The following is a 21620-nucleotide window of genomic DNA, read 5'->3' on the forward strand; positions in this document are numbered from 1 at the left end:
CTGGGTCTCGGCTTCTGAAAGCAGGGAGCTACACTTGGAAATGAAGGGTCCCCTGTGAGATTTATAGTTCACCTGGGGTTCTCTAGGGTCGAGCTCTATGTGGGACAGCTCTGCCTAAGGGCAGCTCAGGGAAAGTTCCTTTGTCCAGAGATGTAGTTAGAGTACTGGAAACTTGCTGACTGTAGAAGACAGAAATGTGTGTTGGGAAAATGGACCCAAGCTTCAGGACAGGGAGTCAGGGGAACAGTTTAAACTGAGAAGGGGAAAGGGTGAGCTAACAAAGGAAAGAAAAAAGTGGTTATAGAGAGCAGCCGGGCTACTCTAAGACCATGGACAACAGCTACAAGTGACTTGTTAGATGACTCTTCTTGTGTTTGAGGTTTGCTTTCTAAGACATCTTTCCAGTCTGAGGTTCTGGGCCTCGATGACTCTGCCCAGGATGTCAGACCAGCAGTTAGTCAGTGAACTGAGATGATTGGTGAAGAGCAGGTCAGCCACTCCATTGGACAGCACTGGGTGGGGATGGTGTTTGCACTTTAGGCCTCAGCCTTGATCCAGCTGTGGACAGTGTCCATGGTCTAGACAAGGGCAGCTTTCTACCCAGTGCCAGAGAATGGGGACCAGAGCTGGGGGCCTGATCCTCTGAGGTTTCCCTGTCTCTTGTAGTCTAAGCTCCTAACACAATAAGACTGTTCAACCTGTGATTAGCCACCTGCAGGCCTTTGTTCCTAAGATCCTGTTTGCCCGAGGACCCATTCTCCAGTGAGTTTCACCCGTCAGACTGCCTATTGTCAGGGTATTACTCACATTTCACTTCTCTGAGCAACAATAACAGTACCTATGAAGTGTCAGAAACCGCATTTCTGTGGGGATATAACAGAAAACAACGCAAAAACCAAGGGTCTGGTTCTTATGGTAAATTCACAGTCTAGTTAGGGAGATGAATATCAGAAAGAAAAAAAAAATAGAAAAAAATTTAGTTTTGTTTTTTGTTATGCTTATTGAGAGAGGCTCTTATTCTATAGCGCTGGCTGTCCCGGATCTTTGTAACTCTGACTGACTTTGTACTCAAGACCCCACTGCCAGCTGGGGGGGAGGGTGGAAAAACCTAGCTGAAAAGTAATTGGCCTCTATCTTTTCATCCTGTTCAGAAGAGGATGAAAAGATAGAGGGTTTTGGAGAAACTCATATTAGGTAGAATAATGAGGGGAAAGGTGACCGAACCAACCAAGAGTTGAGGATGAGAAGGATATAGCTATCCATGGGAAAAAGCTAAAAGGCCAAGATTTTCAGGCAAAGAAAACAGTAAATAAAAGATCCTTAAGAAGGAGTGAAATTTGAGTAATTATAGGCTTGCATGGCTAGAATGTGAGAGTCAGGAGCTAGGGGGAGTAGCTGGGAGCAGCAGCATGAAATGAGAAAAAAAAAGGGGGGACTCAGTCTTACAGGGTCTCGTAGGCACTCTAAGCAAGGACTTCATTTGATAAAATGCTAAAGGTTATATGGTTAACCAGATTTTTAAGTGTTGGATTTTATCTGGATCCCAGTGAAAAGCTAAGCTTACAGTCAAGCTTATAGTCAAACCTCACCCAGTGAAGTGTGGTGGTGAATGTTAATAATCCCAGCCTGCAGGAAGCTGAGGCAGAAAGATTACATTAGGCCAGCCTGGACAACATAACCAGATCCTGGTAAGAAATGACAAATCAACCTTTAGTGGTGATACACACCTTTAATCCCAGCATTGGGGGAGGCAGAGCCAGGTAGATCTCTGTGACTGGAGAGAGAGAGAGAGAGAGAGAGAGAGAGAGAGAGAGAGAGAGAAAGGAAGAAAGAAAGAAAAGAAAGAACAAATCTAGCACTCTGAAGGCTGAGGCATGCGGACAGCCTAGGCTATCTAGGGATTCTAAGCCAACTTGGCTACCAAATGAGATTCTGTCTTAAAAGAGGATAGGTGGAGTGTGGGGAGAAGGGGGAGAAAGGAAGGAGGAAGGGAGAGGAGAGGGGAAGAGGGGGAGGGGAAAGGATTTTTCTTTACTCTTACAAAATATCTTTTCTGGATGTGGTAGTACATGCCTTTAATCCCAGCACTTGGGAGGCAGCGGCAGGCCGGATCTCTGTGAGTTTGAGAACCAACCTGGTCTACATGGCAAGTTTCAGGTCAGACAGGGCTACAAAGTGAGACCCTGTTCCTCTTCTCTAAAGAGAGTTTCATGTAGTAATTTTCCATTTAATTCTGAACGTGTATTAGTTGGCTAGACCACAAACTCCCCAAAGGCAAGAGTCCTGCAGACTGAGAGGTCGTATCTGCTTCACAAGGATGTTGTAATGGCAATCAGCTTGAAGATTAAAAGGCACAGTGCCTGGCACCTATTCAACAAAGGCTCTTTGGTCTTATTGCATCTGCAGAACTGGGAAGCACGCCTCCTGCTAGAGAGATCATGTGCTGCCAAGTGTCCGGACATTGCCACACAGCTGGCTGGAACTAAGAAGGTGCAGCAGGAACTGAGCAGGGTGGGCCTGCTGGAGGTGCTGCTCCCAGGGCAGCCTGAGGTTGTGGCCCGCCTTCGAGCTACCTTTGCGGGCCTCTATTCACTTGACATGGTATGTAGTGTTTTTTCCTATCACAGGCCACATAGCAGAGACCTGGACCCTAATGTCTTAGGGAGGGTGCAGTGTAGCTGGCCATTATGGCTGGCATTATGACTCATATCCTTGGTGCTCTGAGAACCCCCTGAAGCCAGAGGTTAAAATCTGGGAGCTAAAACCCATTGTAAACTCCCTCAGCAACGATGATGATAAGGATGAAAAGCAGGGAAAGTCACTATGGAGAATAGGCCTTTTCTGTAGTCCTGAAAGCCTGTTCTATTTAGTGCTACAAGGAAGTTAAGAGTCAAGTCCAACTTAAGTGTCGAGCCTAAAGGAATTTTTGGTTGTTTCCCCTTCTGCCCCTTCCCCTGATGCCACTCTGTACGACCAGCAGGACCTCAGCTGCCCTCTTAGCCTGATTTCTAGTGACTGCTTTCTGCCTCTTGTCAGGGTGAAGAAGGGGACCAGGCCATTGCTGAGGCCCTCGCTGCTCCTAGTCACTTTGTGCTGAAGCCCCAGAGAGAGGGTGGAGGTAGGTGGATCTCCTCTGTTGAGCTGCTCAGCGAAGGGCTACGAGCTGTTGCCAGTGCTTATTGGCTCTTGATGTGGGTACAGTCTTAGGCTTAGTGGTTACAAGAGAAAGAAACACAGATCCCAGCAGGAAGCATATATCCCAGCACCCTGAAACCAAGCACTGTGGAGTACAAGGGGATCTGATTACCTACACTGAAGAATTTGGACAAGCTTAGTTTGAGTTTCCTGTAGGTAGATTATAGAGAAATGGAATAGGTGCATACTGGGAAGTCTAAGGAAATGCCTGTATTTCTGTTTACTGTGAAACTCCTGGAGGGCAGGAATTTATTTTCCACTTGGGTCTTAAGGGACAGGTAGTATTCCAGGTTGGGGGTGGGGGGTGAGAAGCAGGGAAGATCATTCTAAACTGAAGAAAGATCATTCAGGTAAATGCAGTAGGCCATGAAAACCTGGATTGGATTGTTCAGAGGTTATGAGAAACTAGTGAGGCTAGAGTTGGAGATGACAGGAATATGGGCTGGGAATGAATGAATTTTGGGGACTGACTCTAAAGAGCACATTGAAAATATTTCAAGAAATTTGGGATTGAGGAGATGGCTTAGTCAATAAAGTTCTTGCTCTGCAAGCACTGGATCCCCATCCCCCCACATAAAAGCCAGACATGATGGCAAGCATCTATACCTCTAGGACTTGGGAATGGAGGGCAGAAAAAAGGCAGATCCTGGGGCTCACTGGCCAGCCAGTCTAACTGAAATAGTGGGCTCCAGGTTCAGTGAGAGACCCTGTGGGAGGAATTGAGGAAAATACTTCAATGTTGGCCTCTGCATCCACATGTATGTGTAGGTGAACACACACACAAACATGTTACAAACTGTATTTTATGAGTTAGGTAGGAAGCCATTAAAGTTTTAAGCAGGGAAGGGACACATGAATTATCCAGGATCCAGGTAGGTTTAGCAGTGATGAAAACTTGCAAAGCTTAGTGCTTCAGCCTTTATAGGTTTACTAGAATGAGAGGAGATATTTGTGACAGAGACCAGGAAAGAAGGCTGATAACATTGTCAAGAAGACCCCTGTAGAGGCCCACACTAGGATTATGACTATATAGAGCATAGATGGAGACATTTCTGAGTTAGAAACAGGGAGAGGGAACTCAGGCATTCCTGAGTCCTATTAGAAGGAGCAAGTTCAGAAATTCTAGCAAAAATAGATATCCATGCGGATGGTTGTGCTGAGTTTGCACTGGGGGATGAGTGCTACATGCTTATGATCTAGAACAAAGAGCCTGAGTTAACAATATGGGAGTTAACTTACACAGTGTAGATGAAGCCGTAGAGAATCTCAACATGTTTGTTTGTATATGTGTGAGTACCCATGTGGATGCAAGTTCACATATGTATATACATGTGGGTGCCAGAGGTTGACATCCAGTCTTCATCTGTTGCTCTCCACCGTTTTTTTTTTGTTTGTTTGTTGTGTTTTGTTTTTTGTTTTTGTTATTTTTTTAAAATATTGTCTGTCACTGATCCTCTAACTCACCAACTGACTAGACCAGCGCTTAGCCAGCAAGCCCTGGGGAGCCACCTTATCTCCACCTTCCACTTGCCCAGCCCTGAGAGTGTTACAGATGAACACACCCACACCTAGCTTTACAAGTCTTTGTGCTTGCACAGCACACACTTTACAGGCTGAGCCATCTCCCCAGGCCCAGAGAACCCCAGCATTTAAGAAGAGAAGGAAGCAGTCCTGGTGTCTGAGGAGAAGCATCCATAGATGGGGCAAGCCAGGCAGAATAGTGTGGTGTGGGCTTTCTTGTCAAGGTGACCTCTCCTTCTCAGAAGCCAGATATGCTCTGTGTGACTGCAGGTTTAATTGCAGGTAATAACCTATATGGAGAGGAAATGGTACAAACTCTGGAGCAGCTGAAGGACAGTGAGGAGAGAGCCTCCTACATCCTCATGGAGAAGATTGAACCTGAGCCTTTTGAGAACTGCCTTCTACGGCCTGGAAGCCCTGCCCAAGTGGTCCAGTGCATCTCAGAGCTGGGTATTTTTGGTGTCTATGTCAGGTAAGCCAGTCAGGAGCAGCTCCTACTACTTCCCTACAAGAGTGCCAGCCAAGAAAGCATAGAATGAAACTTGGATGGAGCCATGAGCTGTGGGCTTCAGTTTCAGCTCTGCCAGTTCCCAGCTTTATTACCTGTTTCCATGTCTGTTAAATAAGGACAGGGACCCAAGATGTACCCAGCCCATAGCGAATCCTGAAAGAGACATGCTTTACAACTGTAAAGGAAGTTCTGTGTGGTACCGAGAGGATTAAGAAAAGATAGTCAACAAGAAGGAATAGGAGGCTCCAGGGAGTATGAAAGTCGGGTCCAGCTCTAAACCAATAGGGATTCCAGAGAAAGATTAGAGAGGAAGGTGTTCAGTGGCTTTGAAATCCTGATTGGCTTACGGATTTGGATTTGAATACTAGGAATCAAGAAGAAAGCAGGCATAGTAGTGTATGCCTTTTATCCCAGAACTTGGGAGGCAGAGACAGGCAGATCTCTATGAGTTAGAGGCCAGTGAGTTCCTGAGGAGCCAAGAAACATAGTGAGACCCTGTTTCAAATATAGAAAAGAAAAACTGAAAAGAAAAGAGGACTTTGGAATTTGTAAGGAATAAGACCTTAATGCATCTGGCTGCAAAATACTTCAAGGTCAGGGCAAGGTGTAAAGACAGCAAATGCTAGCTTGCCCTACCTTCCACCATTGCCTTCCTCTAGCAACAAACTCCCTCTCCTCACTTGCAGCATTTTGTGTGACACGATCCCTACCCCTATTACTACCACAGGCACCTTGACAGAGTTAAAGGAAATATATAGCCCAGACATAAATGTGCATCTGAATCATGCTATATGCTTTTCTCACTTTATTTAATCCTTATGACCATCCTGTAATATAAGAGGAACTTCTTAAATTAAGGACATTTTTAGCGAGGTTGAGACTCTTCAGAGCTAATAATTTCCAAGCTAGGATGCAACTCTAAATCAGATTCTAAACTCCTAGAATTTCTTAAATGTAGTCCCTTTCACTCTGGCAGTCAGCTGGGACCAGAGAAGGGACCAGGGTTCCTAATGTTATGTCTCCTGACCCCATTTCTGCAGACAGGGAACAACACTTGTGATGAACAAGCACGTGGGGCATCTGCTTCGAACCAAAGCCACCGAACATGCAGATGGAGGTGTGGCAGCAGGAGTGGCAGTCCTGGACAACCCCTACCCTGTGTGAGGGCACACTCGGGACTTCACCCAAGAGACCTTCTATCCCTTGTACTTGGCATTCCTCTAAACTCTCCTGAGGGGCTCTCCTACCTTATGGGAGCTTGTTTCTTCCATCGACCTCCAGGGTCTTCAGGGAAGGGAAAGTCCTGGGTACCTTCTCTCGGCCTTCTGTCTGAAGTGATAGATGTCACTTCTGTCTGAAGGCTGAGAGAAGCTATGATTCCATTAGCAGAGTTCTAGAGGTCCCAGATCTTTGGAGTGTGGGAATGGAAGCTGCTGTGAGGCAAAGGGCCATAAACTTGGCAAATCTTCATCACCCTCTCACCAACCTTTCCCACAGGTCCTAGTGCCTTGACTTGGGATAGCACTGAGTGGCAGGAGGAAGGGGGTAGAAAGGCATAGACTTCCCCAGCTCTGCCCTAAATAAAACAACTGATTCAATGACTCACTGTTTCCTATTCCAAGAGGAGAAAGGCAGCCCATGTAAGGTGGATATGCAGGAAAGGTGACTGGGCTGTACTGGGGTGGGGGGGGTCCCCCACTAGTTTCAGATCTTATACATGAGACCCTGAAGTTCTAATCCTGAGTTACTTGCTAATGCTTCCAGAGGACTGTAGGGTCAAGACAGGGTCTGTGAACTGGCTTCAGTCACTTGCTTGTCAGCATTCTTCAGAGTGGAGCTCTGCCTGGTTCTGCCCAAAGGGTTCTGGGGCAGTCTGAAGAAGAGCAGTCCCCTTCCCATTTGCCATACACATTCAGAGCAGCTAATGAACACACAAATACCTAAGAAAAACAATTATGTTCTTGAGCTCATAAACTTTATTCCTACAACAGTAGGTCTTGAGCACAGAAAGTATAAGAACAGTGTTTCACCTCAGAGTGCCCCTCGTGGGCAGCATTCTGTTCATAGTGCAGGACTAGGAATGTTAACTCCCTTGGCTCTGGGAACAGCATATCTTACTTTTTCAATGAAGCAGATGATATGAGAATCCTCTGGAGACTGAGCAAACTTGCATAGTCTCTAGAATAAATGGGCAAACAGTGCTATCATCTGGCAAGGAATTCAGACTCAGAACAGAGACAACAAAGTATTTATTAAAAAAAGATAATTATTCATAGATTCACAGACTGTCATTTCTAAAGGCTAGTGTAGGCCAAAGATAAGAATTGGTGCTTTCTGAGAAAGCTGAAAGGATTAGAGTTACCGCCCTACTTCCAGCTAGGCCCTCACTTAGATTCTGAATAGCTAGCTAACTTTGGTTGAGAACATGGTATTCAAGTCTCTGTTCTGGGTTTGGAAACCTCTTTGCAGTCTAAGAGTACATCACTCTGAGGTTGACCTGAGCCCTGTCCCTTCTGCCTGGCAGTCTAGGAAACTGTCTCCCTATTTTCAGCCAAAGTGCTAACCAGCACTGGCCGATGGTACTCCTGGGTAGGGGCAGGGTGGATGGGAAGAAATTTGGAGAGCCAAGCACAGGGAAATCCTGAACGAGAGTCTTGTTCACTGGGTGGTCAGGCAGCGGTGACTGAAGAGATGACTGATGACGGATGGGTCAGCCACTGTGGATGTATCCCCCAGGTCATGGTCATTCTGAGCAATCTTCCGGAGTACTCGCCTCATGATTTTCCCTGGTAACCCACACACCTCTTATTACTTGGTAACAATGCTCACTGATCCCAGCCCTTTTAAGAACTTTTATCCACACACCTGCCACCACTGGGCTTTTGGCCATCCCAGTCCCTGGAGGACTTTGAACTTACCTGAGCGTGTTTTAGGCAAGCCAGGTGCATTCTGGATGTAGTCTGGTGTGGCAATGGGACCAATCTTTTCTCTAACTGTAACCAACAAGTTATCAAGTATGTCTTTAGTGCCTTTAGCCAGATTTCCTCATGACTTTATTTCCCCAGCTGTTTCTTCTTCAGAGTTGTCTAGAGTCATTTTGAGGTTTACAGCTCCCCATTCTCTCTTAACATAGTATCTCTTTACTCCTTTGTTTTATTTTAATTCATGTTCATGAAACTTTGTCTCTAGGATCCTGCCAGAGTTTAAATCCCACCTCTGGCAGCATAACCTTGAGCAAGCAGTTCAACTTCTCTGCACCTGAAGTTTCTTTTCTTTACAACTGGATCTATTTTGTGGTGGTAATTCTAGGAATTACATGCGATAAAGCATTTACAGCACTGATGCTGGGAGTGACGCAGAAAAAGTTTTCTGAAAAAGTCACCTATTATGATCTCAGTGGGGAGACTAATGGAGACTGAACAGGGAGGCAGCAGTCACCCCATAGGATCCCCTGGGGGCTGTTAGTAATTTGCTACGACAACTTGCAAGTCCTTCGGTTCCTGCCCCAGGAAGCTCCTTACTCTGTTTCTTGAGTTCCTCGGTGAGGGTGGGGCTGAAGGTGTGGCCATCACACAAGGTGACAAAGCAGTAGAGGCATTCACCCTTCACAGGGTGCGGGTGGCCCACCACAGCTGCCTCTGCAACAGCCTCATGTTCCACAAGTGCTGATTCCACCTCTGCTGTACTCAGAAGATGTCCTTGTCAAGAGAAAGGAAGTGCATGAGAGAATCTCTCCTTCCTTGCCCCAGCTCTTGCTCCATTTGTACCCACAGCTGATCTGATCTGGTCAAATGGCATGCCTCCAAGCATGTCTTGACCTCCCAAGCTCCTCTATCGTGTCATATTCTAGCATGCATTATACTTTTCCTCCAAAACCTGGGCCTAGGCCTGAGTGGCACACTCTGCACACAGCCTCATAATAGGATTGTCCTGGCTCTCTTCAAAGGTTTTGTCTAGGAATTGCTAAAGGAAAAGAGCTAGTGAGATGGGAGGGGATAGTGGACCCTCACCAGACACATTGAGCATGTCATCAATCCTGCCAGTGATCCAGTAATAGCCATCCTGATCCCGCCGGCAGCCTGGGAAGAAATGTTCGACATATTAAGTACCCTAAAGCAGGATACACGATTTACATGGTAAAACTGCCACACCTACTACAGTAGCTTATTGCAATATTTTAACAAGTTTTCCTGCTTCCACTTTTGTTCACCCTAGCAGCTAGCCTCCAAGATAGCCCCACCAATCTCCATTTTCTAGTATTTATAACTTTATTTAGCCTTCTTTCTCTTTCTATAATAGTTCATGTGACCAGCAGAATTTGGCAGAAATGATAGATGTCACTTCTGAGATGAGCTTACTGAAGACATTTTAGCTTCCATTTTAGTCTGTTCTCCCAGATCTTTTGTTCTGGGTGTAGCCAGATGCCATGTGAGTAACCTTATGAAGAGATCCCACCTAAACTCCCTATTCTTCCAGAGGACCAAGGTTCGGTTCCTAGCACCCATGTCAATCACTTACATCTGCCTGAGGATCCTGCCTAAAGCCATGTGAACCCACATATAAACAGACCCTCTAGGATAAGCCAGACCTTTCAGTGACTACAGCTACAGCTAACAGCTTGATTCTTACCCATAAGACACCCTGACTGAGAACCACCCAACCAAGACACTCAGATCCTGATCCTCAAGAAACTATGTGTTTTCTGAAGCTGCCGACTTTGGGCATAATTTGAATAATTGTAATAAATAAATAATATAACAAATTTCAATTATATTTTTTAGAACATTCAAAATTTCTTTCCAATTACTAACTGGCTGCTCCTCACTGCGCGTGCGCACGTGTGTGTGTGTGTGTGTGTGTGTGTGTGTGTGTGTATGTGTGTGTCTTATTGAAGACTAAAGACTTGAGGTATACTAGGCAAACATGTTACTACTTAGCTGTATCTCCATCCTTCATCCACCTTTCGGACAGGGCCTTATGTACCCCAAGCTGGCCCAAATTCACTTTGTATCAAAGTTGGCCCTGAATTCCTAACTCTTCTGCTTCTGTCTCCCAAGTACTATGATTGCGTTGTTGCTCAGTTTAATGTGGTGGTGGGAACAGATTCTAGAATTTTGTGCACACAGAGGCAAGTACTCTACCAACTGAGTGCATTCCAGCTTCCTCTGTCCTTGGAATAAAATCTAGATTGCTTACCACATCTACACGGCTCTATATTATCTATTATCTGTCTTTATAACTTAACGAGATAGTCTTCCCCAGGCTTACTTCACTCCAGCCTCACAGGCTTCAGTCCATTTCATGTGAATTTCAAGGTTATATCTACTCTTTATAATACTCTTACTGTAGATTTCTCCATACTTGCTTGATCCCTTTTAAATGCTCAGGCCTCTGTTCAAATATCACTCAGAGGAGCCTTCTCATTGAAGGCTTCTATCTCATTGTTTTCTTCATAGCATGTATCTCTACTTATGACTAACTTATAATAATAAGCTTGGTTTATTATTTTTCCCCTCCTTACTAAAAAATGAGCCCCATGAGGTAAGAGAATTTGACAGTGTCATTCACTGTCAATATACCATGTGCTCATCAGATCAGTGCCTGGTCATAGTAGGCACTCAATAAATACTGAAGGATGGATAAACTGGTAGACAGTGAACAAATGGGAACCAGACATGACACCAAACATGACATAGTCATACCCATTTCTACATGCCCTATCTTTGCCAATACTAGAGTAAAATAGAAGAGCCTCTTTCCCTAGACATCTTTCTGCAACACTCATTTCTCTGTGTGTGTCTGTGTATGAGTGTATCCACTTGTGTGTGGCTGCCCACTAAGGACAGAAGAGGGCATTAGAGTCACTGGAGCTGGAGTTACAGGTTGTGAGCCACATGGCATGGGTCCTGGGACCTAAACTTGGAACTTCTGGAAGAGCAATAAGTGTTCTTAACCATTCAGCCATTTCTTCAGCTCTCATTCCTGCCCTTAGAGACTTCCCTGTACCTCTCCTGGGACAGGTACAGACATTGGGATCTATTCCTTTGTCTGTTTTTCACCCCTCGCCAACTCTTCTGAAAGTGGGAAGTGAAGGTATGTCTTGGAGGGAGGCTCACCATCTCCTGTCACATAGTAGCCAGGGAACTTCTTAAAGTAGGTGGTCTCAAAACGTGTGTGGTTCCCGTAGACTGTGCGCATGATCCCTGGCCAGGGCTGCTTAAACACCTGGGAAGCACAGAAGGTATACTGATTGCATTATCTAGGCTGTCTCACAGGAAGACAACCATAGCTTTGCTAAACCTGAAGGAAAATATCCTAAATGCCATGCCTAAGAAGTAAGGACAGATGAGCCTGGCTCAGAATCCCAATTCTACATGACCTCAAGTAAGTGACTTTGCTTCTCTGAACTTCAGGATCCTCAACTGTAAATAATAAATTCTAAAGTTATTGTAAGGATTAAATTAATAGTATGTAAAAATTGTCTAGTACAATGTTCGGGGAGTAATAAGCATCTAGTAAATGTGGGTTTCTTTTGGCTATTACTCAGGAAAGCAGGTTCAGTTAAATGCAAACAAGTCATTTAAAAAGTCATATTCACTATATGAGTGAATAAATAATTTCTAATTGATCAGTTCTGTGCCAGCAGAATTCTAGGTTGAGTAAGAAAGCTTAGATTCAAGTCATGCCTCTGTTACTAACCTGACCTTGAAAGGGTGACATGGGATGGGATTGACAGGTACTAACCATGAAAACTGCAACAACTAATGTTCACGAGCACTACCAGCTCAGTTCCAGGCTAACCCTCTTGTATGGATTATCTGACTTCAAAAAATGTAGGAGATAACTTCTATTATTTATATATTTTATAACCCAATTTTACAATTGAGAAAACTATATTCAAAAGCAATAGGTAACAGCAGCTTATCTGAGGCGACAGAGAAGGCAGAGTCAGGGTCCGAATATGGGCAGGCTGACTCCAGAGCCTACATGATTAGTCTTCATGCTAAAAGATCCCTTTCTCCAGAAATGGATGTTAAAGGAAAAATTGGACTAAGTCTTCCTGGCTTCAAAAAACTATCATCATGACTCTTGGAACATAGACTTAAAAAGCCCTTAAGAGTCTATGTGCCAAAAAGTAAGGGTTCAGAGAAGAATCTGGAAGGCTCTGCATTGGTGTCTTTCAGCAAAGGACAAACTCTCAACTGTATTTGTCCTTAGCAACTACCAGGGAAAATAGTTACAGTACCCTTAGCAGACCCTTTCCTTTCCCAAAGATCCCAGGTTCTCACCAGATAGCCTTCAGCTTCCCCTTCCAGCTCTTCCCCAGACTCATTCAAGATTGCAGGCGCCACACCGAAGAATGGGAAAGACTAAAAGCAAATGAAAGGTGCAGTCCAAGAATGATGAGGCAACTGTGGCTCATCTCCCAAGGAGTCCCAAACTCCTCATAGCCCTCAGTCCAGTACCCTACTCTCTAATATGCCAGAAGCCCCAAATCCCATCCCTGCCAAGCCCAAGTCCTAGACTAGCAGAAGCACTTTACTCACAGCAGAACCAGGCTTCATGGGTGTGGCACCAGGGAGAGGGGTCAGCATATGGCCACCCTGTGGAAGTCAGAGATCAGGGGTTTGTATCAGTTTTCCTGCATTGTCCCTAAGCCCTAGACTCCTGAATCACTGTTTCTTACTCACTGTTTCTGTTTGCCAGAAGGTGTCTACAATGGGGCAACGCTGGGAACCTACGACACGGTGGTACCATAGCCAGGCTTCAGGGTTGATGGGTTCACCTACTGTGCCCAGGACCTGCAAGGATGCCCGGCTATGCCTTTGGCAGGAAAGTGGAAGAAAAGAAAGTTCTGAGTACCACCAGAAGCCAAAACACACATGCATTTCGCATTCCTTTGCTCCCTCCCCTATTCTGAGCCAAGAAGTTGGGACAACGGAAAGAAACTGCACAAGGGGCAGTGCGTAGTTCTGAAGGGTACCTATGGGATACCGGATGGGGAGGGGTCTCACTTGGTGACAGGTTCATCTCCAAACTTCATGAGCATCCGGATTGCTGTTGGTGCCGTGTAGAACTTGGTCACCTTGTATTTGTCCACAATGCTCCACAAGCGGCTCTCATCGGGGTACGTGGGGATCCCCTCAAACTGACCCCAGTGAAATCTGGTTATTTTTGGCTCTTCCCAATAGTCTTTCCATTCCCTACCATCCCCTCAGGTTTGTATTTGCCCTTTCTGATCAACCGTGTCTTTACCCCTTACTACACAAGCCAAGAAACTTTCTAATAGGACATACAACCCCTCAGGAGTCCTCTTTCTCCAGGAAGCAGGTCCCTGTGTAAGTTTACATTTTTTAGACTAAGAAGCTTTGGGAGCTCGTCACCCAGGAGAATTTTGTTCACATCCCAGCTACCATCTTACCAAAACACTGGTGGCACCATTGGCCAGTGGCCCATAGGTGACATAGGAATGACCAGTGATCCAGCCAATGTCTGCTGTGCACCAGAATACATCCTCTGGGTGGAAATCAAACACATACTTGAACGTTGTAGCCACATAGAGCATGTAGCCTCCAACTGTGTGCACCACACCCTGTGGGGAGAATGGGACTCAGGTTGGGGTTTTGTGTCCACCTCTACTGACCAACAAATGGAGCTTGCACAGAGCTGGAAGGAGATTCTTCTTAAAGATTTTAACCCTGCCAATGTCCTTTTTCTGTTTGGTTGGTTTTTTTGTTTTAAGACAGGGTTTCTCTGTGTAATAGAGCCCTGGCTTTCCTGGAACTCATTCTGTAGACCAGGCTGGCCTCAAACTCAGAGATCCGCCTGCCTCTGCCTCCCAAGTGCTAGGATTAAACAGATGTGCCACCACCACCCAGCGCCAATGCCCTTTCTTGACATCTGTCTCTCTTCCATCTCCTTTATCATACTCTGATGTCATAAACATATACTGACCACTTACATCCTTAGATTGTATATCTGAGTCACCCATATCACTTACATTCTCAAAACTTCATCTAATGGTTTTTGTCGGTCATTCCAAACTTCCTCAGAAACTCACTTCTCATCCCTACACACACACACACACACTGACCTTGGGTTTGCCTGTGGAGCCACTGGTATACAAGATGAAGAGTGGGTCCTCAGCATCACACCATTCAGGCTCAAACTCATCCCCTGCCTGTTGCATGAGTTCATGCCACCACAAGTCAACCCCTTCATTCCAGGAGATCTGAAGAGGAAGACAAAAGTGGGCAGGGATGAACTGTAAAAAGTTCAAGACTGAGGCAGGAGACACCCCCACCTGACACCTGCATATAGGGGTACAGGAAAGGAAGGTGGCCCTTCAAGGGTACAATGGAGCAGAGAAAACAGGCTTACTCTGCCATTCTTGTCCTGCCTCTAGCCCAGAACCCCCCTTACCTGGCTTTGCTTTGAGGAATGCCACTCTACTGGCTCTCTCATATCTTGCAGTGCCCAGCTGAAATATCACCTTCCTAGAAGACTTCCGCTGAAGGGTATCTGACAAACTCCCATCCCCACCCGTTGTTATTCATCGTCCTGCTTTCTTTCCCATACAACACACATTTCCAGTTATTTTGTTTTCTTGATTATTATCTCCCCCAACTAGACAGGGACCTCTTAGAGGATGGTGGAATAACTGTATTCCCCCCATGGCCTTAGCACATAGTTTTGGGTCTGACACTCAAAAGATGTTTTTGTTGGATAAATAACTGCACACACAGCCCAGATGCACACACACACTACAGGACTGTGGCACATCAGCGGGATGTAGACAATCACACAAGTCAGAAAAACAAAATTAGTCACTGCCTACAGGTGAGGGGAACACTTCATTCTGTTAGTTCATAGCAAGAAAACCAAACAGATTTGGGTTCGGGAATTTTTTCCTGTGTTTAGATCCCATCTCATTCTGGAGGTTCTCTCTAGTGTCTTCATAGAAGCAATAGGGTTTCCCACAACAGCTCCCACTTGAGGAGACAGGCTCCATTCAGCAAGAAGTTTTGTTTCAAGTTAGTAGAGAAGCACCAAGGTAAATTCCTCTCAGGAAAGGGATAGCCTACTAAGCTTGATCGCCTTTGATAAATCCCAAAGTTTCTCTCATCTCTCTTTTGAAACTACTTTCTTTACATGACTGTATCACTTCTTTGAAAACTAGTTTTTCTAGTCTAAACTCTGTTGATGAAGATGGATTCCCTAGGTATCTAAAGAAGTATACTGGAGTTAGATCTTTTAGCCATATGGCCACAAGAGTCAGTCATTTTTCTTTTTCATGTGTGTAGACGTGAGTGGACGTTGGTGTGCCGTGTAAGTGCAGGAGGTGCCTGTGAAGGCAAGAGAAAGGTTGTGGATCTCCTGGAACTGGAGTTATATGCAACTGTGAGCTTGTGATGTGAGTGCTGGGAGCCCCATTCCCCTCATGAGCTGCAAGTGCTCTTAATGCTAAGCCTTTTCTCTCGCCCCTTGAGGGTTTTTTTTTTGTTGTTGTTGTTGTTTGTTTTTGTTTTTTTAAACAAGGATAGTTCCTTTCGCCATAAAGGTCTGACAGGATTTTATAAATTTCTAATAATATCAGGCCTTTGATTGTTGCAGGTAGAGAGGGACTAACTAATGTCAGAAAGGTTAGGGGTTAAGTTTAATGACACCAGGGAAAAGGTTAAGATGGTGAGAAATTTTGGGGGTTTTCATCTATCTTAAAGCCCTTTCATAGTCAGTAAATTATTTTGGTTTTACTTTGAGACAAGGTCTTAGGCTTGCCTCCAACTACAATTCTCCAGCCCCAGCATGCTGGGATTACAAGTATATGCCATTACATCTGCTTCCAATAGATTCTTGGGATGTTCAATGGCCCTGGTTGACTGGCACATATAGCAATGTTAGATAAATACCTTTCTTTAATATACAGTCATATACCCTTGTTTTGTGATTATTATTTAAAAAAAAAAAACCAAAGTGTCAGACATATACCTTGATAAACTAGAAGATGACCACTCTTGTTTTTCTGTATTACCTGACCTTTACTCAAAAGAATTTGACATTTCTGAAATATAAGCATTATAAAAATTATCTAAAAGTGAGGAGGTCATAAAAATAAGAGGCTGGTAGTGTGGCATATGACTTTAATTTCTCAGCACTCTGGAGGCAGAGGCATGCTGAATTCAAGGGCAGCCTGGTCTTTATAGTGAGTTCCAGGTCAGTGTGGCTATATAGTGAAACCCTGTCTTAGAGAGGGGCATGGAAGGGGTTGGGGTTGGAGAGACAGACAAGCTGTCCCAGAAAGAAAACATAAAGTACCCTATCTTTTAATGGAAGATCTATAAAAGTTTGTATGTACATTGTCACATGGATTCTTTTTTCCTGTCAAATGAGTGTTTGAGCTGAGGGCATTAACGCTTTTAAGTGGAACTGTGTCAATATCCTTTATAAGTGGTGCTGGTCTCTAAATGGTACATTGAATTGTTATAGGGTAAGACACAGTTACATTGTGGTTTGGCAATGAGGGAATTTTTATAATCTTATAACACTATTTCCTTTGTGGGTGTCCGTGTGTGTAGGGAGAAGGTGTGGCGCTCAACTGTGGAGCTGATAGTGTGCTTCCGGAAGCAGAATGAGCTGTTAGTGAAGCAAACATTGCTTGTGAATTACATGTGTACTTACAAGGCCCATGGCCTTGAAAGAAGGAAAGGGCTGAGTTTTCTAAAATAAAAATTGAGGAGTTGGCCCTTGCCCTGGGGCCAGAACAGTCTGAGATTATCAGGTATGAGGTATGTGAGAGGCGGATAGAGTTTGTAGGTGGCGTGGTTGAAAAGGATGCCTGCCAACTGTACCCGGCCCTCTTCTGAAGACTGTAATAAAGCAGGAGCCTGGAGGTCTGTCAAGGTGTCCACAGCTTTCACTCAGTTTTCACACAACCAAATCTGAACTTTGTGAGACTAATTTAATTTTCTCTTTCTTTCTTTCTTTCTTTCTTTCTTTCTTTCTTTCTTTCTTTCTCTCTCTCTCTCTCTTGCTCTCTCTCTTTCTTTCATTCCTTCTTTCTTTTTTGTAACTGATTTCATCTCTAGAAAAAAAACCCTAGGATTTTGCTGCTTGAGGATGAATTACAATAAATTTTATTGTATTGTTTGGGGATTTATTTATTTATTTATTTATTTATTTATTTATTTATTATTTAGCCCGGTCTTCCTTCTAGAAATTGACAGTTTGTCTGATGTTTTTAAAACAGTGATAACACCTGACATATACTGAGTAGTTACTATGTGCCAAATACCATATATATAGATAAAATCCTATGAGATAAGCACAATTACTCTTTACCTTATATAGAGAAACTGAAACAAGAGAGCTTCAGTTGCTTGAGCTTACACTGTAGCAGGTGGCAGAGACAGGATTTGAACCCAGGTAGTCTGGCTCCAGAGCCTACATTCTAAACCACCACATTTGTTACCTCTTTTAAAAGAAATTTTATTTGGTTTCTGTTTCCTTCCTTCCTGACTGGCCTGGAATCTGTTATATAGATGAAGCTGAGATCCTTACAGAGATCCTTACTGTCTTTCCAGTACTGGAATAAAAGGTGCGCATTCCCATACCCAGCTTTGACTAAATTTTATAAGGAAAACAGATTCCTAGAAGTCAGGTCTGTGCCCATACTCATGAGTAAGGGCTTATATGTACTAGCATATAGAAGATGTCAGCCCTGTCTCTGACATGAACTCAGTGGCTAGCTCTTTGACCGCCTCCCCCGATGGAGGAGCCTTGCCAGGCCACAGAGGAGGACAATGCAGCCAATTCTGATGAGAACGTATAAGCTAGGGTCAGATGGAAGGGGAGGAGGACCTCCCCTATCCATGGACTTGGAGAAGGGAATAGGAGGAGATGAAGGAGGGAAGGTGGGATTGGGAGGGAAGGAGGGAGGGGGCTACAGCTTGAATACAAAATGAATAAACTATAATTAATATAAAAAATTAAGTAAAAGAAGATGTCAGCCATGGAAGACTGTGAAGATGGTGAAGCTCACAGTAACAGTGCCTTTATATTTTGTTTTAGGGTGGAAACTATATTTTGCTTAATTGTATATCATTTATTACTGATTTTTTTTGAAAGTGAAGCTCAGAGAGGAGAGAGGACTTATTTGAATATTGGTCTCTGAACTCTGCTCCATACTAATCTCCTTTGAGCACCACCTACAGTGTGACTGTTGATGAATTTAGTACTTAATTATATTAGAGCTATGTATGGTTTATGAACTCCAAGTTGCATATAAGTGTATTTAGGAATCCCTTCTCTGCTGTCCCATACAAAGCTTCTTTTCCTTTTGCAATATAGGTCTTACTTCCCACTTGATGGAAAGTCCCAAGATTAGAGCCTGTACCTCCTCCATATGCCTCCTGTCTTTCATGGCTCTACCTCCTGCCCTGCTTAGTGCATAGCATATGCTTTCTGAAAGGTTACCTAGTCCCGTCTCCCACAAAAAATAAAAATAAATAAAAAAATAAAAAAAATCTATGCAGCAGGAGTGAACTGATGCCTATTGCTAACTTCAATATCTTTGCTATATGTGAGTTGACAGAGGCAGAAACAGACATTTGATTCTATAACCCTTCAGAATGACATGGATATCAAGGGACCCAGAAACAAAAGGAACAGGCTTAGCTCTGGCAGTAACCTCATTGGAGCAAACAGACAGGGAGCAGATGAACAGACAGACAAGCACACAGGGACATGATCAAGGGCAGTGAAGAAGTGGATACCTGGGGTCGGATGCACTTGGATTTCTCTTTCAGCTTACCCTGTTAAGAGCCCATGGAATGGAAAGGCTGATGAGCAGGGTCCAAAGATAGAGGTGAAAGAGGGAAGGGTGAATGTTCCCTGAACCCCTAGATGCCTTCTTTCTCCCCAGTCTGCCCTTTCACTAGTCCCCCAGCGTCTCTTCTCCTAACCCCTACTCTGTACAGAATTTCTAATAATGACTGGGCTCTCCAATCTCCCTCATCTCATACTAGCCTCTCTAATCCCAACACTACCCAGACACTTCCAATCAAATAATCTACGTAATCCTCTATTCTTCTGGACCCCAGAATCTACATACCTATGCCCCTCAGAACTGTAAACTGTCAATGAGACTTTCCTACAGCTTTCAGCAGAAGTAATGGATCCAAAGCCACAAATGTCACTCATTCAAGTCACAGGCCAATCAGGATGAGTACGTATGGTCACCCCAGTCAGAACATTTCCAATCTAAACCCAAACCTAAGCCCTATGGGTCTTCTATGCCTACCAACCCTCACAGTTTCCCATGCTAAATTACCAAAGGTCCACCCATATTGAAGGACAAAATCTCCTGCTCTCAGCTAGCTCTCTTAGAGGAAGCTTTCCTGGAACTGTTCCCAGATCTCACTAATATGATAAAGAAGCAAAGGGGAAAAAATAGGAAATTCTTGGGTAGGAAGGGAGAGGAAATTAGAGCCTAAAAGAGAGTGCAGTAGTGTCAGACTCACCTGGACATCTGGACACGGCCTCTTAACTGGGGGAGTCTGGCTGGGGGAGTCATTCATGCCCAGCTCTGCCCGCCCCAGATGTTTGACCACAATGCAGCACTTCACTGGGAAACCCCTGGAGAAAAGAAAAGGCTGAAGTACTGGCCTGGTTGGCTAAAGAAGTTGGCAGGATGCACCCATGCCCTTCTAGGTGTATGTAGCAAGGGCAAAGGGAAGCTGGAGAAAGATCCCGTCAACCAGGTGAGTAGTCAGTAGATCGGTAAACTTACTTCTCTCGGCACTTCTCCAAGGACTCATCAGCCAGCTCCTTCAGATTCACAAGTTTTTCCCCCCTGTAGAAGGCATCTTTGGGGAGCAATAAACATTCCAGGCCTTAGTATACACCATGCTCCCCAGTAGGCCCAATGTCCATAGGGCCCTTCCTGAATACTTCTTGACTCTGGCTCTTCCAGATGATTTGAACTGACAGAGTCAGCTGAGATAGGGTGAGAAGGCAGGCAAGCAGTCCCTACCCTCCATCCCAGACAGCCCCAAATCAACACGCAGAGTGGGGACCAAACTTGAGGTGTAGGAGGATCTGGAGATTGGATGAAAGAATTAGTCACCTGTAGTAATGAGAAGGCTGCAACTAGAATCCAAGATCCTTTCACAGAGAGACTCTGCGGAGAAGCCTGCAAACTAGGGAAGAAAAAAGGAAAAAAAAAAAAAAAAAAAAACTGAGGTGGAGGGGAGGCCTAGAGATTGAATGATCAAAAAAGGGAGGTTCTCATGACATTCAGCATCTCCAAAACAGGGTTTCAAAGGATACTGAATAATTGATTGGGACCTATATTTATGATCCTTCACCGTCCAGGTCCAATTTCCTCCTCCACAACCCTGTCCCTCACCCTTGGTTCCTTTCTCCAGCCCAAGCTCCTACCACAATGGAGTGCAAAGCTCCAAGGCGAGCACATGCCAACATAGCCACCACAAGTTCCAAGATCATAGGCATGTAGATGGCCACTCGGTCACCCTTCTGAATGCCTACAGGAAAAAAAAGAAAGGAGACCATGGACCTTTCTTGCTATTCCTTGCTCCCTCCCACTCAGATGGCCCCTCCCACTCAGATGGCCCCTCCCAGCTAATTGTTTCTGTTCCTGTTACCAGATCCGTTCCATTTCTTGTCCTCTTTCCCACCAATTCCTCAGATCTCAGGGTTAGGTCCTCTAGTTCCTCTCCCACAGCCCATACTCACCCTGCTTACGGAGAACATTGCTGAACTGACACACTTGGGCCAGAAGTTCACGGTATGTGATCTTGGTGGTCTCTCCTGGCTCATTGCCCTCCCTGAGATACACCAGAAAGAACATAGCTTTGTTCTCTTATAAATAAGACAGGAACAGTCACAAAATTGCACCTGCCTCATATCAATGCCTGACACTCTCCTGTCAGTGAAATTTTTACTATACCTTTCTGAATTTTTTAAATTAGTTTTAAAATTGTATGTGTATGAGTGTTTTCTCTGAACGCATGCCTGTGTACCACTTGCATGCCTGTTGCCACCCAAGGCTAGAGGAAGGCCTTGGATCTCCTGGCACTTGAGTTACACATGATTATGAGTTGCCATGTGGATGCTAGGGATTGAACCCAGATCCTCAAGAACAGCCAGGGCTCTGAACTGCTCAGCCACCTCTCCAGTCTCCTGATAGCACATCTTGAGGTGACTGGTCAGACACTTCGACGTCTCAAGACATTTTATATGCAAGTTTTATGATACTGAGAAGTGTACTGTCTATCTGTGAGTCTTATTTTTTATGTTGACAAAATGAAGTGATGAGCCCTTCTCTTTTATCCTAACACAAAAGCTGCACATTGCTGTCGTTGCTAATGCTGAG

General features: G+C 44.6%; 2 protein-coding genes across 5 annotated transcripts in view; one reads left to right on the forward strand and one right to left on the reverse strand.

Moving 5' to 3' along the window:
* Gss (glutathione synthetase) overlaps nucleotides 1–6828 on the forward strand; it is a 30259-nt gene extending 23431 nt beyond the window's left edge. For both annotated transcript variants that reach the window (XM_021640514.2, XM_060382996.1), the window contains 4 exons: nucleotides 2407–2601; nucleotides 3037–3118; nucleotides 4999–5188; nucleotides 6268–6828. In XM_021640514.2, the coding sequence (XP_021496189.1) occupies nucleotides 2407–2601; nucleotides 3037–3118; nucleotides 4999–5188; nucleotides 6268–6391 (591 nt within the window). In that variant the 3' untranslated portion in view covers nucleotides 6392–6828. The remainder of the gene's footprint in view (nucleotides 1–2406; nucleotides 2602–3036; nucleotides 3119–4998; nucleotides 5189–6267) is intronic.
* Nucleotides 6829–7180: 352 nt separating this feature from the next.
* Acss2 (acyl-CoA synthetase short chain family member 2) overlaps nucleotides 7181–21620 on the reverse strand; it is a 37823-nt gene continuing 23383 nt past the window's right edge. The window contains exons 3-19 of one of the 3 annotated variants that reach the window (XM_021640512.2): nucleotides 20981–21072; nucleotides 20666–20769; nucleotides 20352–20424; nucleotides 20016–20091; nucleotides 19747–19861; nucleotides 19000–19038; nucleotides 14322–14459; nucleotides 13650–13820; nucleotides 13243–13376; nucleotides 12919–13051; nucleotides 12775–12831; nucleotides 12517–12597; nucleotides 11344–11452; nucleotides 9238–9306; nucleotides 8749–8925; nucleotides 8146–8220; nucleotides 7181–8013 (exon numbers count right to left, since the gene is read on the reverse strand). In XM_021640512.2, coding sequence (XP_021496187.1) covers nucleotides 7886–8013; nucleotides 8146–8220; nucleotides 8749–8925; nucleotides 9238–9306; nucleotides 11344–11452; nucleotides 12517–12597; nucleotides 12775–12831; nucleotides 12919–13051; nucleotides 13243–13376; nucleotides 13650–13820; nucleotides 14322–14459; nucleotides 19000–19038; nucleotides 19747–19861; nucleotides 20016–20091; nucleotides 20352–20424; nucleotides 20666–20769; nucleotides 20981–21072 — 1771 coding nt within the window. In that variant the 3' untranslated portion in view covers nucleotides 7181–7885. The remainder of the gene's footprint in view (nucleotides 8014–8145; nucleotides 8221–8748; nucleotides 8926–9237; nucleotides 9307–11343; nucleotides 11453–12516; nucleotides 12598–12774; nucleotides 12832–12918; nucleotides 13052–13242; nucleotides 13377–13649; nucleotides 13821–14321; nucleotides 14460–18999; nucleotides 19039–19746; nucleotides 19862–20015; nucleotides 20092–20351; nucleotides 20425–20665; nucleotides 20770–20980; nucleotides 21073–21620) is intronic. The other 2 variants (XM_060382993.1, XM_021640513.2) reach the window with 2 other exon arrangements.

The sequence above is a fragment of the Meriones unguiculatus genome, chromosome 4 (assembly GCF_030254825.1).
Source record: "Meriones unguiculatus strain TT.TT164.6M chromosome 4, Bangor_MerUng_6.1, whole genome shotgun sequence".
In the NCBI taxonomy this organism is placed as follows: Eukaryota; Metazoa; Chordata; class Mammalia; order Rodentia; family Muridae; genus Meriones; species Meriones unguiculatus.